Source organism: Diabrotica undecimpunctata, chromosome 8 (assembly GCF_040954645.1).
Source record: "Diabrotica undecimpunctata isolate CICGRU chromosome 8, icDiaUnde3, whole genome shotgun sequence".
NCBI classification, from domain to species: Eukaryota; Metazoa; Arthropoda; class Insecta; order Coleoptera; family Chrysomelidae; genus Diabrotica; species Diabrotica undecimpunctata.
Window position 1 is genome coordinate 17,872,399 of NC_092810.1, and position 19,026 is coordinate 17,891,424.

Sequence of the window (19,026 nt, forward strand, 5' to 3'; positions counted from 1 at the left end):
TAGACGACCTGAACAACGAAGAGTTACAACACCAAGCCAAGATCAGTTTATCAGGCTTCGTACTATGAGAGAACGTTTTGTCACAATGAGTCATTTACAAATACAAGTGGCAAATGTTCACAGTATTCAAAGTAGTAGGAATAAGATTTGCTGGTAAGGATAACAGCCAGAGCACCAGGTTTAAACGTAAATCATCGTAGAAGTATATTGCAACTTGCCAGAGATCTATCTTGACTGGAATGTTGATGACTGGGAGCACGTATTGTTCATAGAAGAATCGAGATGTTATTTATATAGCTCAGATAAAGGTGTAAGAGTTAATCTATGGCCAAGAGAATGCTATGCACAGTGCAACAGAGGACCTATGACTTTATTCTATGGAGAATCTGTAATGGTTTGTTCCTTTAACAACGGAAAGGTATATTGCAGATATTTTATCTAACCATGCAGTTCCATTTGCTCCTTATATAGGAAATAATTTTCTTTCAATACATTATAATGCATGACCACATGTTGCACGTGTGGTCCGATTATATGGACGATATTAGTACACAAACCATGAACTGGCCACCCTGCAGCCCTGATCTAAATCCTATAGAGAATTTGTGGAATATTATTGATCGTCAAATCAGGATCGTAAATACAAAATGTAGCGTTTGTTTATAATAAATTACACAGTGTTGCAAAATAAGATGAAAAACAACTTTATTTTTACACCCCGCATATGGGTAATGAGTTGACATTTCTCAGAAAACATGGGTACAGTAATTCCTTAGAAATAGACCTACAACGCGAAAAAAAAATCGAAATCCAACCAACAGTTCGGAACAAAAATAGCTTCAAACGTATGGTACATTTATGATAGTGCGTTAATTTTGGAGAATAGTATATTTAGTAATTTTTGAAAAATTAGTAGCACATCAACCAAGATTAATGTGTCCGATTCATTAGAAACGTAAGAGAACACATTGGTAAGATGAACAAGGTGTTATAGTAAGACATACCTAACAGAGACATATATAGACATAAACTATTACATATTTTATTCTGTTAACTTATATTTACACATATTTCACTTACAAAAAACTGGAGTGTTCTATGTGTATTATAATTTATCGCAATCAGAATACTCAGTGACGGCGTACTGGGAGGATTAGTCCCGTTTGTTATCTTCTTGATGCTCTCTCTCTCTCTCCATTTTTTCCTGTCTCTAGTTTTTTCCTGCCATTATTCTACTCCTGCGTTTTGAAAGTCTTCTTCAACTTCCTGCAGCCACTTTGATCTTTGCATCCCCTGTTCTTTCTTTCTCCTGGATTCCATTATATAATCGCGCGTGTCAGTGTTTCATCTCCTGCTCTCTAGATGTAACCTAGCCATCTAGCTCTACATTTACTTTCTTAATCTCAGTTTTAAATAGTCTCATTATAGTTCTCATGATCTTTGCAGGCGTCCACCAGTGTCACTTCTCACCCGGTAAACGGCACGGAGTTGGGATGTGAACAAAGCTGTTTGTCTCACACAATATAATAAGATTCCACTGCAAGATCACTACGTTTATAACGTAGTTAATTAAATTCACATGTTTACATACGTAGGGAAGAATAGGAGATTACATTGATAAAAGTTTGACAGTAAAAAAGTGGTCGCAAATATTTTAATTCAATTAATGGTAATCAATTTTTGAACAAAAATTTTATTTAGTAAATTTATTTTTTAAATAAAATACGCTGCTCATGACGTATATATATATATATATATATATATATATATATATATATTCATCTCTGCAATTTTTCCTTTCTCAGACTATCACTATAGCGATGTTATCGCCAACGAATCATATGGCATCAAGCAATAGTTATAAATAAGAGATATAAAATGTAACTTATCATTGGAGGAAACACTGCAAAATTTCTGTAACGATAAAAACAAATTTTCAATCAGCTCTTCGAAGCAGTTTTATGTTTGAGCATGGTGTCTGAACGCTAAAAATATTCTACGTGCCTCAAGACTCTTACGTTTGGCTAACCGTAATCAACATCGTTTTTATAATCTATTCTACGAGTTAATGATTAACTAAAAGGATAAGTCCATTTCTATTTCCTTTGAGCCATGAAATTTGAAGTCAACTACTTCTACGAACCTGAACTGAAACAGCAACAACCAAACTTCCATTTAAAGTCGAGTCTAGATAGAAAGATCACATCCGAACTGGAACTATTCGCTTCCGAATCTAGTTTCAGTTTTCTGGCTCCAAAATAAAGTTTCAGAATGTGTATTTTGATAACACGGCTTACATTTTCCAGTTTTCAATGTTTTATTTTCTATCAATGTGAGTTCCTATAGACCCACTATTTGCATCTACATATTTACAATATATAAAAGTTAATGAAGAAAGATATCATAAAATATATTAATTGATTTATACAAAACTGAAACAGCATTTTATTGAAGATATATTCCCAGCACCCAGATGCATTTAAAAAACTGAATACTGTATTCCATGAATGTAAATGAAAACTATAAAAACTTAAAATATTAAATACCACGATCTTATCTTAAAAAACAAAGGGAATCTCACGAAAAATTACTTCATAGAAATTACTGGCTAGGGGTTCTAAATTATCTAATTATACTAAGCTACTATAAATAAAGCTTCATCATATTTTTAAATTGTATTCTCATGTCAATAAGTGATCAAAGAATTTTTTATTTATATTTTTTTAAGTATTGTAACATATTTTACAATTACACAAAAACATCTTTTATGTACAATTTTAATTTTAGAGAATCAGCAAACAAAACAATTACAATTCCCACAGTTTTTATCGATAGTACTAAATTACTGGATAACATAAAATAGAATATGAAAATATATAAATTTCACTCTTCATAATCAGACATAGTCACTAATTTTGTGAACACGATCGAGTGGAAACTCATTTTAACTCTAGTTACCATGCTACACTCAGGTGTCATCACATAAAAATGTAATAGGTGCAGAATAATATGGAAGAGAGAATATACAAGATGTGAAACTGCGATAGCAACATACCAGAAACAATAAAGCAAAGTAATAAGGACAAAAAAAACGCATCGCGAGTGGTTCGGCGCAGAATGTAGATTGACTATATATAGGAGGCAAGGAACAAACACTAATCGGGGAGATTAAAAGCAACAAATGGCAATAACAATCAGCAGAATAAAGAAACGAAAAAGTTACTATATAAACACAAAAGACATAGGGGCGAGAAATTTAAATAAACAATACAGGAAATTCTATAGAGGTACAAGACCACAAACCAAAGTTTTTAAACTAATATTTTACAGATAAAGAGGGAAATAAATTCACAAATGACGAAGAAAACATTACAAATATATGGAACGAATATTTCCATTAGCTACTTAATCGTGAATACGTATTAAGAGACAGAAAGACTTAAAGAAACTGTTCTAACAGCATAAAGAGAAATTTATTAACCATAAGTTCGTTAAAAATTAATAAAGCACTTATCACTGACACCATATCCATTGAATTAATAAAAATTGAGAAGTTGTACGATAAAAGCAAATACGTGGTTTAATACCACAAAAATATAGGACAAAGGAATAACACTTGAAGAGTCAAAATGACTACCAATGAGGATTTCGTCCAAACCGATCTGCAATCGATCATCTGATGCGAGTACATACTAAAAAGAAACCACGAAGACATCGACGTAAGCAGCATATTTATCAATTTAACAGAAGTCTTAGACAGTAAACGGAAGAAAGCTTTATAAAATCCAAGTTCTCATGAGAATAGCTAAAAAACTAGTCAGATTGATATAAATTGAACAACTGACACCAAAATGGTATTAGCAATATACAATGATATCAGCCCGAGTGTCTGATGAAGCAGGGATGCTGAAATGGGTCTTAACACTCTCATTCATACCGATTCGAGCACGGGAAGTTTAACGAATTTATCCTACTAAGTCATATATTTGGCCACTCAATTCAACAAAGCGATAGCAGCTTTTGCTAAAAGATTTAATCTTTCACACATTTCGTATAGTCTAGAGCAGCGTTTCCCAAACTGTGCTCCGCGAAGCATCTACAGGTGCTCTGCTATATGGCGATAATAAACGGTTAAACATTAGAAAAAAAAAATAGATATTATCATAATATCACAATAGGATTAATCATGTTTCATTCTTGTATTATGTATTATGGACATTAAACCGGAATACAATAAATCGACAACGCGTTTGAAATGTGGAAATTTAGAAGATTGTTAAGGATTCCATGGATCGATAGAGTCACGAATACAGAAGTGTTAAGGAGAATAGGCAGAGAGAGGGAAATGAAATATACAATAAAAGAAAGGAAATTACAATATCTTGGACATGTGATGAGAGGCGAAAGATACAACATCTTGAGACTCATAATTAAAGGAAAAGTATAGGGTAGGAGAAGCGTAGGAAGAAGACGCGTTTCCTGGTTGAAGAACCTGAGAGAGTGGTTTGGTTGCAGCTCAAGGCAATTGTTCAGAGCAGCTGCCTCGAAGGTCAGAATAGCCATGATGATTGCCAACCTCCGTCGCGGAGATGGCACTTAAAGAAGAAGATTCTTGTATTGTGCATTGTGCACGAATAAAATCTAGCAAGTTTTTACTACTAGATAGATGAGTCAACAGATGTAGCTGGGTTGGCAATTTTAATAGCATTTGTGCGGTACCAGCACTTGGATCTTTTCCAGAGGATCTACTTTTTTGCAAACCATTGACAACTAACACAAAAGTAAGGTGGCTTTCTCGCGGCAAATGTTTAGCTAGGCTCTTTGAAATGAGAACTGAACCTTCCTAATTGACAGCAATTTTGCCTTGGTGATCGATTGTGTAACGAACATTGGTTAATTAAATTGGCATATTTAACAGATATTTTTAACAAGGTCAATGAAGTTAGTCTCTCACTTCAGGGACAGACAATAACTGTCTTTAACGCCAATGATAAAATACAAGTGTATATAGGAAGAAATTAATTTTTTCGACAGAATCGGTGAAAAATAAAAATCTGGATAGCTTTCTACTAATTACAGAATTTAGAGAAGAACTGGAATCGGACATACACGAAGCTGTCTTTAACGAGTTCTACACTCATCTGCTAAATTTAATTGAAAACTTCCATAATTATTTTCCTGAGGAATTCCACGACCAAATTAAAGAAAACTTATATACCTTGAAATGTTAAAAAAAACAGCTTCCTTAACATCTCAGCAGTATGAATGCCTGATAGATTTGACATCGGAATCTGCGATAAAAAACCTTTTAAAAGTAAATCGCTAGTAGATTTTTGGTGTCAACTCAAAGACGAATTTCAAAACTTTGACAGATAAAGCGAAAATTATTGTTCTCCCTTTTGCAACAACATACTTATGTGAAGCAGCATTCTCTGCCTATGTGGCCACTAAAACAAAATATAGATCTCGACTAAATGCGGAACCTGACATTCGATTGCAGTTATCACAAATTCAACCGGATATTACTAATCTGTGCAAATCAAGGCAGCCTCATTCGTCACATTAATATGAAGACACTACGTTTTTTGGGATTTTAGAAATAGGATCTGTGTGTTCATTTTATTTTTGTTTTTCGTTATATGTAATAATTAATGTTTGCGATTGGAAAGAAACATTGAATAAAGTGAATAGAAAACGTTGGTTAATATCCACCCCCCCCCCCCCCCCCTCCAACTAATAACTCGTTCTTTGTGGCACTTGTATAGCTTTCAGGTGCAATATGGTAATAAGTGCTACCTACAGAATTTCTGTCCTGAATAGTGCTCCTCGACCTTGGGAAACGCTGGCCTAGAGGACAGAAAATATATTACTAAATCGTTTTCGTTCATGGCCACTAAAGTAGGTGGCACCTCTGTACGCTAACCACTGCAGTGGTAAAGTTTTAGGAGACATTCGTTGGACTTTCCGTGTTTGAATTTGTATTCAGTCCGAGTGTCTGATGAAGCAAGGATGCTGAAATGAGTCATAACACTCTATTGATACCGATTCGAGCACGGGAAGTTTAACGAATTTGTCTTCCTAGGCCATATATTTTGCCATTCAGTTCAGCAAAGCGATAGCAGCTTTTGTTATAAGATTTAATCTTATATATAGAAAAGATACATGTTATTATATTGAAAAACCATAGGAATTGTAATTGTGCTAGATCTTAATTTATTTTTAGTTTTCAAAAACAGAATCTTAAAAAATACGAATATTTCAAAATCTATCATTCTTAACTATCTAAACTTAATTATTCTATTAGTTGTTTGATACAAATCTACCTAATCATATAAACCGCAACTTTCTCAAAAATAAAATAAAATAAAAAAGTCCTAAACTTATTCAATATTCCAACCTCAGTAGATTCATTACATTCTCGAAAAAAAAAAATCATAACCACTTACCTTTGGAGGATGGAGTATTCTTGTGAAGAAGTAAATTTCATCTTCGGTAACCATGGGATTGTGCGTGTACTTTTTGAGTCCTCCCGGTGGAAGTTTCCTTAGTTGTTTGCTGATTTCGTCGTACATTGACGCGCATATGTACACGTCTGGTTCTGGTATCTCAGTCACACGGTCTATAAATGGAATATACCAATTCAGTTGTACTCACCTTTCAGACCGCACTTTTCTTTACATACAGTATCCCAAATGACAAACAAAATATATTCTAATATCCAATTTTTACACCCAATAAAACTACCACTGCTACTGAATTAATAGAAGTTGGTGTTAATGTTTTTATTTGAATGAACAAAGACAGCTATTACAAAACTATTTAGAAAAGTAATTTGTAAAATATTCACATCACTTAAAATATAGATGGTCCCTTTCCTCACATATACAAGGTGAGTTTTTAGTGCGACGTTGGTAGACAATTCCATTAAGATTAAGGTAAAGAATATTCAAAAGTTAAAAAAAAAACAGTTATGATATTCTCCAGACTTGGATAATATGCCGAATTCTACATGGTGATTAATAACTATGTGGTAAAGCAAACATATGTTTTTTTAAATAGAACACCCTGTATATTTCCTCATATTTAGATTCCCCTCATAATCCCTGTTATTTAATATGGGGTTTGACACTACTACACAGAGGATTTAACAAGGAATAGATAAATAAGTATTCATTTTACATTATAAGGTAAACAATATGTTGTAGTTTTGAAATAAGTTTAATAGAAATCATTGACAAATATTCGTATACAGGGTGAACTAAAAAAGAAATTTATGATTTTCTTATATTTTTTAAATGTATAACCCTATATTTACTTTTTCAAAAGATTGCATTTATACTATTTCACTTTTATGAAAAAACATAAGGGTGGCGTTTGTACGAGGATCCAATGAATAGAGTCTATTCGTTTATGCACACAACCTTCTTCTTCCTTCTTGTATGTAGGCTTTAAAGCCTGTTTCTTCTTCAATATTAGCATCCTAAATTGTTTAAATTATCGCACCATCTTTTTCTTGGTCTGTCAATACTTCTTCATACATTTGGTGACTTATCTCGTGCTATTCGTACTATCTTATCCTCTGCCATTCTACTAATGTGTTCGTTCTACTCCTGTTTCTGTTTTGTCACCCATCCATTTATGTCTTCTATATTGCATGCTCTTCTTATGTTTGCGCTTCTCTCCCTATCCAAAAGGCTTTTCCCTGATATTTGTCGATTTATTTTCATCTCTGTTGTTTCTAGTAGTCGTCTCGTTTTAGATGTCTGTCAGGTCTTGTCTCCGCCGTGTATGTTAATAATAGGTCTAATTGCTGCTCTATAGATTCTTGTTTTTGTGTCTTGTCTTAGGTGTTTGTTCTTTCAGATTGTGTCATTAAGAGATCTCGTCGCTTTACTTGCTTTAAGCTTTGTTGTCATACTTCTTCTTCAACATCTCCATAACCAGTTATATCTATGCCCAGACATCTAAACCTAGCTTCCTGCTTTATCATCAATTCGATTTTACATCGTAGTGGGTATTTAGATGTTGTCATATATTTGGTTTTTTCTGCTGATATTTTCATATTGTAGTTCTTGGGTGTTGTATTGAGTTGAGTTGAGTTGTAAGATGTGTGTTAATCTTTGGAGCTCGTCTTCTGTCTCGGCGATTAATGCGGCGTCGTCTGCATAACATAATATTTGGATTTCTTGTAAGGAACATACTGAAATCAACCTGAGACTGACCAAGAGCAACAGGTGTGCTGGAGCCATGAGCAAAATAATTAAGGCCAAAGATATATCTCGTAATACAAAAATAAGAGTATACAAAACTATAATTAGACCCACAATGCTATACGCTGCCAAGACAGAAAGGTATTTCGCAGAATGTTTGGTGGAAAAGTAGTAGAGGGAGAATAGACTAGTCAAGAATATTGCTTGGAGAGTACCTGAGGGCAAAAAAAAGAGAGGAAGACCAAGAAAGAAATGGAGAGATGTAGTGATGGAAGATGTCAGAGAGATGGAAATCATAGATTGGAAACTGATAGCTAAGAACAGAAAACGATGGAAATTATCCATTCAGCAATGGGCCTAAAAGGCCTGTTAACGTTGTACATACATACAAGGCTTTGCGTTTTCCTAGAGCTTCTGTTGCTGCTTCTTCAATGTTGTTTTTAATTTTGGCGTTTGTACGAGGATCCAATGAATAGAGTCTATTCATTTATGCACACAATCGATTTTTACTAATTCCTTAGTTATTTCCATTTCCTTGGATACTATAACAATATCCTGTGTGACCTCTATTTCAATCTGGGATCTCGAGTATTTTTGCAGGAGAGTGTTAAACAGTTTAGGTGACACTTTGTTTAACTCCTCTTTAAATTTTTATGCTTCTGTTAATATCGTGTAATTAGTTTGTGGTAGTGAGGCCTGTGTTGGTATATGACGCTGAAGTATGGCCTGTAAAAAAGGATCAGGATGGAGGTAGCTGAAATGAAAATGTTATGGTGGATGTTGCGTAAGACTCGAAGGGGCAAGATCATAAACGACGTGATCAGATCACATCAGATGTAGAAATGAGAACTCTGTGGGACGAAGGATGAACTGTTAGAAGTTAAGGGAAAGAAAGGTAGAGGAGAACCGAGGAGAAGATGAAAGGACTGTGTGGCAGAGGACTTGAGAGAGAAAGGTTTAAATGAAGAAGACATGAAGACACGAAGAAAAATTAGGATCAGCGACCCCTGAAAACGGAAAAACTGAGGAAAAAGAATATCGTGTAATTATACATGGTATTAACAGAATCATGTCGATATATGTAAACGTAATGTGTGAAGGATTATTTTTGCTTATTTTTTACTTACATACAACCCAGTCGGTAAGCTCCAACACATGACACTTTCCAATAATACTGACAATAGGACTGGCGTCTTCCAAACTGGACAGAAATACTTCTTGCTTATAAAATAACCTAGTTGGATTGTGTGGAATATCTGAAGGAGATAAGAACCATGGGCCACGAAAGTAACACTTTCCGCTGTAAAGAAAAAAATTATTGAGATAATTCACATTCGCAAAGAGTACTAAAATAATAAAAAATAAAATAAGTAAATTTTATGTGAGGGTAGAGTAATTGGGAACTAGAATTAAGTGCTATATAATATAATAAATGAAATATTTATAAATTAATCCGGTCAATTTAGACATAAAAATAGGGGTCAAATAACAAAAATTTCCGAAAAGTCAAATATTGGTGGAGAGCTGGGTTTTACCATTACAAATAAAGTTTAAAAAATCCCCATCGATCGTATGTGTGCTTCAAAAGTTATTCAGGAACAAAGGTCAAAATTTGAGGTTTTTTTAGATTTTTCACGAAAACGGAAAACAAAAAAAAACCTCAAACCAAAATTGTAGATCTCAAAATTATCCGCAAAAATATGATTTTTTCGTCAGAGTTACCATTCCTGAGATATCGCCATTTTAAGAGTCACATTATACATGATATGCACATACCATGCGGTCCATATGTATGGAATAAATTCATTTTTAGCGTTAATATGTACTATGTGAGAAAAACCTGAAACAGGTTGATTTTTATTCTTAAATTGACAATTTACAGTATAAAAATATTCTACCCCTCCATCACCCCCTTTGAATTATAAGCACCCCCTCGAAAATTTTAAATAACAAAGGGGTCGTATGGCACCTTTTTAGAATGTAATTTTTGTCCTCTGTTCAGCAGTATAAAGTTTTTTAAAGTTTGATGCAATCATAACTGAGAAAATTAATTTTTACGATGTAAAATTTTGATAATATCTCTATCACAAAACTTTAGGTTGAATGAAGATAATAATGTTACATTATATTTAGAATGTATTTTTCAATGTTCTTTACAATTAAATTAAATGTTCAAACTGACCACCATTCACTTTTGGACAATAACCGAGGCGATTTTGTAATTATCGTACAACTTTTTGTACGACCTCGGCGGTTATTTTGTTAATTTCTTCCGTTATACCAACTTTTAAATCAGTAATACTGTTTGGTCTATTAAAATATACTTTAGATTTTAAATAACTTCATACGAAGTAATCGAGAGGAGTCTAATCGGGGGATCTAGCCGGCCTTTCGATTGTTCCACGTCTTCCAATCCACCTATTGGGAAAAACCTCGTTTAAATAATTTCTAAATATACTTGCAAAAAGCGGTGGACCCCGTCTTGTTGGTAGTAAATAGATCGATCTATCTCATCTGCATAATTAACATCAGGAAAAAATCTTCGTAATGTAGACACAAAAAGTTAATTAAAAAATCTAGATAAACCTCACTATCATCTGTGCCCTCAAAAAAATAAGGACTAATAATTTTATTGTTAATGATAACAGCCTAAACTTTTTTAGGATATTGCGAGTAAGTCTCACACACCCAGTGCGGATTTTCTTTGCTCCAATCTACAGGTCTGTTTGTTAACCGTTCCGTTTAAAGGAACTGAATTTTGTAAGGGTGGTATTTTTCTTTATGCTAAACTCTCAAAGTAGATGATTTACTTACATCGTCGATGGCGGTAAGTTCTCGAGTTGTCTTATGCGGATTTTTCTCAATCTCTAGAAGTACATCTAACTTTTTTTTCGTCAGTAAATTTAACATTTCTACCTGGTTTTTTAATATTTTTATGTCCAGTATAACGAAATTTCTTTTAATTTTGCTAACTATAGACTGCGAAATTTGTTGACCTAGGTATTTATTATTAAACATTTCACAAACTTCCTTTTGAGTTCTTGTTTTATTACCAAAACCAATCATAATTAAAATGTCTATTCTTTGAGCCTCGGACAAATGAGCCATAATTAAATTTAATACGCGCACAAATATTATACTGACGTCTTTTAGTAACTTTAAATAGGTACCTAAATCACTGCAGCATACTAGATTCATATCAATTATTTATTTGGCTTTTTGACTAATATTTTATTATCTTCAAAGATAATAATAAGCAGAACAGATACGAAAATGCCTGATTTTTTCTAAAGTATAGTTTAATAGACCAAACAATATTGCTGATTTAAAAGATAGGATAACGGAAGAAAGTAACAAAATAACCCCCGAGATCATACAAAATGTACGAGAATTCCAAAATCACCTCGGTTATTTTCAAGAAGTGAATAAAGGTAGTCAAGTTAAACATTTAATTTAATATTAAAAATCAATGTTATCAATTATGATTGCACAAACTTAAAAAACTTTATATTGCTGAACAGATGACTAGAATCCCTTTATAACAAGGTGCCACATGACCCCCTTTGGTATTTAAAATTTTCGAGGGGGTGCTTTTAATTCAAAGGGGATGCTGGAGGGGGATAATATTTTCATACTGGAAATTGTCAATTTAAGAATAAAAATCGACCTGTGTTAGGTTTTTTCACATAGTACATAATAACGCTAAAAATGAATTTATTCCATACATATGGACCGCATGGTATAAGCCACGTATATACATATCAGGCACTTAAGACAAGTATAGATACCTATTTGTGTCTCTTTTATATATATTATACTATTCTGAAAACATTTATTCAAAAGCTAGTCAGTTTCTAACCAAATCCTCTCTACCCACGTGAAAATGAAAAACGTCTGGCTATTCTATTGACCGTAGGTCTCGTTCAAATACCTGTTTCTTTTAGTGATAAAGTTAAGGTTCAGTTCAAGTGAATACACGTACTTATTACAAGCGTCTACCATTTAGGTTATTTGTGCTATTTTGTAGATCTAAAAAATGTCTCAGTTTTGTTTTATTTGCAATAAACTTTTATAAGTGAAGATTAAACAGTTGTGGTTTTATTATAATGGTTAATCGAAACAAAGCTGAAGATGGAACTGTGATTAATTGGCGTGACATTAAGTGGATTCGTTATGAAAAAGGTAATCCTTTTGTGATGCACGTTAAAACCTATTTAGATCAAGAAGTATTTCACAAAATATTGATTGTTCCCCGTAGGGGTCGAAGAGTTACGTCCACCATGGAAAATTGTTAGAAGCCTTTGTTTGAAGAAAAAAGAAAAACATCTGTTGCAAAATTTCAAAAGTTAAAAGAAATCAGTATTTGATGGGTCGCTAATTCTTCATCTTTTTCGACAGGAGTGAGTGGCGAAGAGTAAGGAAAAAGAAGAATGGTTCCATCTCTAGTCTAGAGAAACAGACGTGTTTTGATTAGCTCCGTAATATCACCCGAAATTAGGGATATTACGAGTAGGTTTTTAACGTGTTTTTGCGCATATGTTTGTTTTGAAAGAAAAAAAAACGGTTTTTTATTGTTTTTATTGAAAAAGCAGAAATTGTTGATAAAACAGACATACGAGAAAAAAATAGAAAATACAGAACGTGGTAAAACATCAGTGAAATTTCAATGACTAATATCGTGTATTGCCTCCCCTTGCTCTAATAACCTCTTGTAGACGACGGGGCATACTCTCAATTTTTCTCTGGATTACATATTGTGGTATGATATTCCACTCTCTCACTAACAGATCCTTAAGCTCCTGTGCGTTGTTAGGTGTATGGTTTTGAATACGTTTTTTCAAATCGTCCCGTCCCCAGAGATGTTCGATGGGATTCAGGTCCGGAGACCTAGCTGGACAGGGTAACCTCATAATTCCAACTTCGTCCAAGTATTGCATACTGATAACATGGGCACAACATGTTCTTCCAGAATCTCCGTAATGTACCTTCGTGCAGTTAAGGACCCATTTTCGATAAAGGGTAAGTCGGAGGATACATCTCCCCAAGCGATGACCGAGCCTCCACCAAATGGCATTCTTCGAGCAATGCAAGCTTGTTAAAATCGTTCAACGGTTCTCCTCCAAACTTTTACACGTCCATCGGATCCAGTTAGGCGGAAACGGGATTCATCTGAGAATAACACTTTGTTCCAATCGTTAATCCCCAAAGCGCGTATTGTCGAGCAAAAGCTAGCCGTGCAACTCATTACGCCCGGCGAAGTGGAGGTCCTGTAGCCATTACCCGAGAATATAGTCCAGAAAAACGAAGTCTTCTCCTGACTGTTGCAACGCTAAAATTGCGATTTCGTACTTCCTGTAGATGATTTCGATGCATAACCGCAGTTGAGGTCCGGTTTCGTAAAGCCTGAAACACAAGCAAACAGGTCATCTCGTGCCGTGGTCGTACTTCTTCGTCCAGAGCCAGGTCGTCTGGTTAGCAAACCCGTCTCCCGAAAGCGTTAAAGCACTCGTTGAACCGTAGAAAGGCTTACGCCAACAGTTCTTGCAAGTCAAAGGCATTTTTGGCAAAAAATAAACAATAATCTTCTTCTTCAGGTGCCATCTCCGCTACGGAGGTTGGCAATCATCATAGCTATTTTAATTTTTGAGGCAGTAGCTCTAAATAGTTGTTTTGAGCTGCATCCAAACCATTCTCTCAGGTTCTTAAGCCATGAAATTCGTCTTCTTCCGATGCTTCTTCTGCCATCTATCTTTCCTTGCATTATGAGTCGCAGGGTGCCATACTTCTCGCCTCGCATCACATGTCCGAGATACTGTAGCTTTCTTTCTTTAATTGTAAGTTTAACTTCCTTCTCTTTACCTTACCTATTCTTCTCAGTACTTCATTGTTCGTAAATCTATCTACCTAGGAAAGTCGTCTCATTGTGTCTAGATTTAACGTCCATGATTTATTGTTGTTGCGGCTTTTTTGCGTCTTTTTTAGTTGAAGTTGAAACCTAGCAATAAGAAGACTGTGATCAGAGGATATGTCTGCTCCTGGATATGCCTTTACTGCCTGAATTGAGTTTCGATATCTGTGTTTTATTAGGATGTAGTCAATTTGATTTTTGACGATTTTGTTGTCTTTGTCAGCTGGCGATTTCCATGTATAAAGGCGTCCCTTAGGTAATAAACAATAATAAACACTATTAATGGCACTAATAAACACTAATGGTGGCAATCATCAACCTTTGTTCGTTGCGTTTGAACAGAAAGTCGAAGCACAAATGAGATATTTAAAACAAGCGGCAGTTACAGGTACCGTTCATTTTGAGAAGTGTACACTTTTCCGCGAAATCGGCACTATTGGAATTCTTTGTTACAAAGGAAACCGCTAAGCCGACAACAATTCTCAGAAACATGCATTAAAAATTAAATATCGATGACTTTCAAGGTGGCTCGGATTTTATTATCGCGAGTGTATAATTAATTTAATTTTTTTTGAACAGTTTATATCTCAATTGTAAAAGTCAACAGAGAATACACAAAAATGACAGCTATGGCTATTTCAATTGCAGAAACAATTGCACATCACTAGTTTTAACTGATCGAATTACTATTGGTACATAATATAGATATACTTACTCTTTCGTTTCCCAAATACTGTCTATTTGTGCTATAATTTGTTTACCCCCATCGGCTACTACATATACATAATCACCCGTTTTAATCATACCAGAACACACTGTATTGAACTGTTCGTAGTAAGTATTGCCATCATCTATTTCCATATTAATTTCAGCAACAATATTCTGTAAAACAATACAAATAATATATAAATAATTGTTACAAAAAAAATAACAATTGATAACTTACAGGTTTTTCTTTTTCGAGTAACTGCTCCAGTTCTTGTAACTCCTGAAGTTCATCTTTGTGTTTTTCTATGCGTTCACGGAACACAGACATAACCCTCTTCGGTTGAAGAGGGGCTTCCCTCGGAACCAATTTTATCGTTGGATTGTCGGGATATACTTTGATTTTCTTAAATAGCCTAGTCCTAGTACGATATCGAGATTCGCAAACATATACATCTTTTGGATCATAACCTGAAGTTAAAAAGTAGTATTATAATTTTATGAGAAATACAATGGCAACCAATATTTTTGCAAATTATGGGAAAATTGATAAATTTCACTTTTTATCAAGGGTTGTTCGGTTATTTAGAATATTGTGAATGCTTCTGGTATTACTTTTGATACGTCTTTCAGCTTCTTTGCTATCAGGCAGCCTATTTTTCTTCTAGATTATATTTTTCTTCTTTTATTTTTTGATCATGTTTATCCTTTGTGGCAAACTTTACATTTCAACCCATTATGACCTGGTGTTACATTATGTAACGTTTGTAGACTCGTACAAAATTCTCTTGTGAGGCCTTAGTTAGGCTATTAGCAGGTAGATGGTGTGATAGGTCAGTTGTCAAAAGCTAGTTTTGTCGTTAGAAATGAGCTGTGTGTAAAAACTTTCAATATATTTTGTTCTATGTGATTTATTTTTAGTGAACATGGATGATTAGATGGAAAAGGAGTACAATTTGAGTAAGTACTATAAGCCAATTTCTTTTTCACTTATGCAAAATTATATATGTATTTATTCTATTTACATATTAGGTCAGGTATTTTGTTTGTGTTACAAATATAAAATATAAGGCTAGGATATTGTGAAGCCCAAAAAATGTTAGTATAGAATGATGATTTTATTTTTATTTGTCATTATATGGTTACAACAAATATGAAATAGAAAATTACAGTCGTTTATTGACAATTTTGATCTCATTTTTTGTTTTAATTTCAGAAGGAGTTTGGCCTTCAGGAAGCGTTAGAAATGGCATACATTGATTATGCAGAGGAGATATTCATAGAATCACTGAAAAGTCATGTTTTGACAGACGAAGATTCTGCAGACGATGATACTGGAGGTACTGTGGATATCAGGCCGCCAACTGAAAGCACAAGTTGAAATTAAATTCCCAGATTCAACAAGAATTTCTTCCCACTCTACATTAGATAAACCAACTTGCAGTACATCTGATGAGAATGTAATCATAGAGCAAGTAACAGCGTTTATACTGCCAGATAAGACAAAACTCAAATATAGTATACAATGGGCTATATATGGGATCTTGTAGATAATCACGCCATACCTTTTTCACCGCCAAATTATGAAAAATATCGTGAAATGTCTTGTGTGGATATGTTTGAACAATTTATTGAAAACGATATAATTAATCTACTACAAACCGAGCCAACTTAATATGATTCTTTCAAGTATTGTTCTGATCCGTTAATTACAGCAAAAGAAATTAAATGTTTCATAGGGATTTTGCTTGTCAGCTGGAAAAAAACACTACTGGGATTCAAGTGGAGATATGAAAAATAATCTTGTTAGGAAAGTTTATGCACTGCTCAAACAATAATTCCATTTATGTGTCTGATAAAATGTATAAACTTTTATGAACAAATTGAAGAAATATTTTTTGAAAAAGTTTGTGGCTGTACAACATATAGATTTGATGAATCCACATGTATCAGAGGAAAACTGACTAGATTTTTCTTCAAGGTGTGGTGCTGAATACGTAAGAACGATACTTGGTAAATTTCGACATGTACCAGGGAAAAAATCCATATGCCGTGCCTGAATACGAAGAGCTGTTTGGTAAAAATATGGATATAATGTTCGACAAGTTACCAAATCCTGGTCTGCCTTACAAATTCTGTTTGGACAATTTATTTACATGTGTCACATTGTTAAATTTTTTGTGACTAAATCGGTACGGGGCTACTGGTACATTTAGGGAGAACAGACTACCAAACAACTGTACATTAGAATCAAGATAGAATTAAAAAAAAATTAGTGATAGGGGCTTCCACATATCATCTCTTGATAGAACATATGTGATAATGTTTGTAAACTGGACAGACCATGGTGTTTCGGTGGCCATGGTGTTTCGCCTACCTTAAATGTTACAAGATATAGTCACACAGAAAAAAGATTCATCCAAGCTATCCATACTATATAGGGGCATATAATAACATGGGTGGCACTGATGGTATAGATGAAAATATTGCTTGTTATCAGATTGGGATTAGGTCTAAAAAATGGTGGTGGAGCATAACATACATGGCTCTTAGATACAACTGTAAACAACTCTTGGATTTTGTACATAAAGCACCACAATATAATTTAGTTAAAGTTTCGCAGAACTATAGCTCAGGCTTACCTACAAATCTATCAAAATCGTCCGAAAGGCCGTATATTTCAAGGCTCACTATTTCTTTGAATATAATTTCAGAAGAACATCGCTATGATGGGATGAACCATCTCCCAACTGCCATTCCTGACAAGAAGCCGGAAAAGGTTGTTCCTCCAGTACGAGAACTATGTGTAACATATGTGATATTGGAATTTGTTTGAAGTATAACACAATATTTCATACAAACTCTCGATAAGGTCTACATAAGATAGCGTTATATATATATATATATATGTAACATCGTTTTTTTTTTGCAGTAAAAAAGGTTTTTTTAAGTATTATTTTTTCATGTTTCTACCTCTAATTAATTTAAAGATATAAAAAAATACGGTATTACTACAAAAAAAAATTAATCCGGTCATAATGGATTAAGCACATAGTACTTGACAAGTGACTTTGCATAAATTATATTTAATGCAATAAAATAATCTCTTACCTTCTGGCCTCATGGTAAAATAATGTTTCACATTGACTACACAGCACCTTCCTATAACCTCCTCTAATGGCACAGCCACATATGAATCTGATTTAAAAACTTCTCGTTCGAGAAATTTCCTAGTAGTTACATGATACGTTTCTGCAGGTCTAAAATAATAATTTCCGTACAACATCTTTTGGCCGTTATTCTCCCACAACCTCTCTATACAAAGGATATGCGGTTCACATCCTTTCTCTTTGGCTTCTACATACACAAAGTCACCCACTAGGAATGTCCGACCCTTAAACGACACAGATTCATCCTCCATGCATCCTCCGTTAAGTTCTTCGGTTGATTGGTTTTGTATGTCTGTTACACATTCATCAAGACTCATGTCACTATTTACACTAAGTTTTCTACTAAAAATTCTTTTGCTACCTTTTTCACTACCTTTTTCACTACCAGTGTCTTTATCACCATTAGTACCTTCAATATTGTTATCACTTCCTTCACTTTTACAGTTCTCAATTGGTTCTTTACTAACTGATTCATCATCGCTGTTTAATTTTTGTCCGTTATTCGGCTTATCACTATTTTTATTACTGGATTCGTCTTCGTCATCACTGTGTTCTTCCTTATCATTTATTTCTTTCTTCGGACTTGGACTCTTTTTGGTTTCAACATTTTCTTTCTTAATAGCTTCCTCTTTATTATTGCTAATTCCTTCGTTAACGTGTATTTCTTTTAATATGGAATCCTCCGAACACCTCGTTTCCGTATCGTCATCAATCGATTCCTTCAAGGCTTTTTCGGTTCGAATCTCGTCTATGAACGATTTCGCATCCTCTTCCGTATAAAGGAGGGCGGGGGATGCTAGAAGTTCTCCGTTTTTGCACAACTCATCTCTCTGTTGGATGAAATACAGCTGCAGATCTATGGAATCCTCAAACACTTGTGAATCAGTCCTCGAAATATATCGTGCCCTTTCCATACAGGCGAAAAAATCGTCTTGGAACACATCTAAACGCTTGTACAAACCCTTGTCCAATCTTCGTTTTATTAAATCCAAAGAAATTCCTCGAACCCTACAATTAAAATAAAAAATTTATA

The 19,026-nt window shown here is 34.1% G+C and overlaps 1 protein-coding gene across 4 annotated transcripts in view; it reads right to left on the reverse strand.

Moving 5' to 3' along the window:
* polybromo (protein) overlaps window positions 1-19,026 on the reverse strand; it is an 88,992-nt gene that overhangs the window by 34,768 nt on the left and 35,198 nt on the right. For all 4 annotated transcript variants that reach the window (XM_072539761.1, XM_072539765.1, XM_072539763.1 and 1 more), the window contains exons 11-15: window positions 17,935-19,001; window positions 15,065-15,294; window positions 14,834-15,000; window positions 9,338-9,510; window positions 6,447-6,619 (exon numbers count right to left, since the gene is read on the reverse strand). In XM_072539761.1, the coding sequence (XP_072395862.1) occupies window positions 6,447-6,619; window positions 9,338-9,510; window positions 14,834-15,000; window positions 15,065-15,294; window positions 17,935-19,001 (1,810 nt within the window). The remainder of the gene's footprint in view (window positions 1-6,446; window positions 6,620-9,337; window positions 9,511-14,833; window positions 15,001-15,064; window positions 15,295-17,934; window positions 19,002-19,026) is intronic.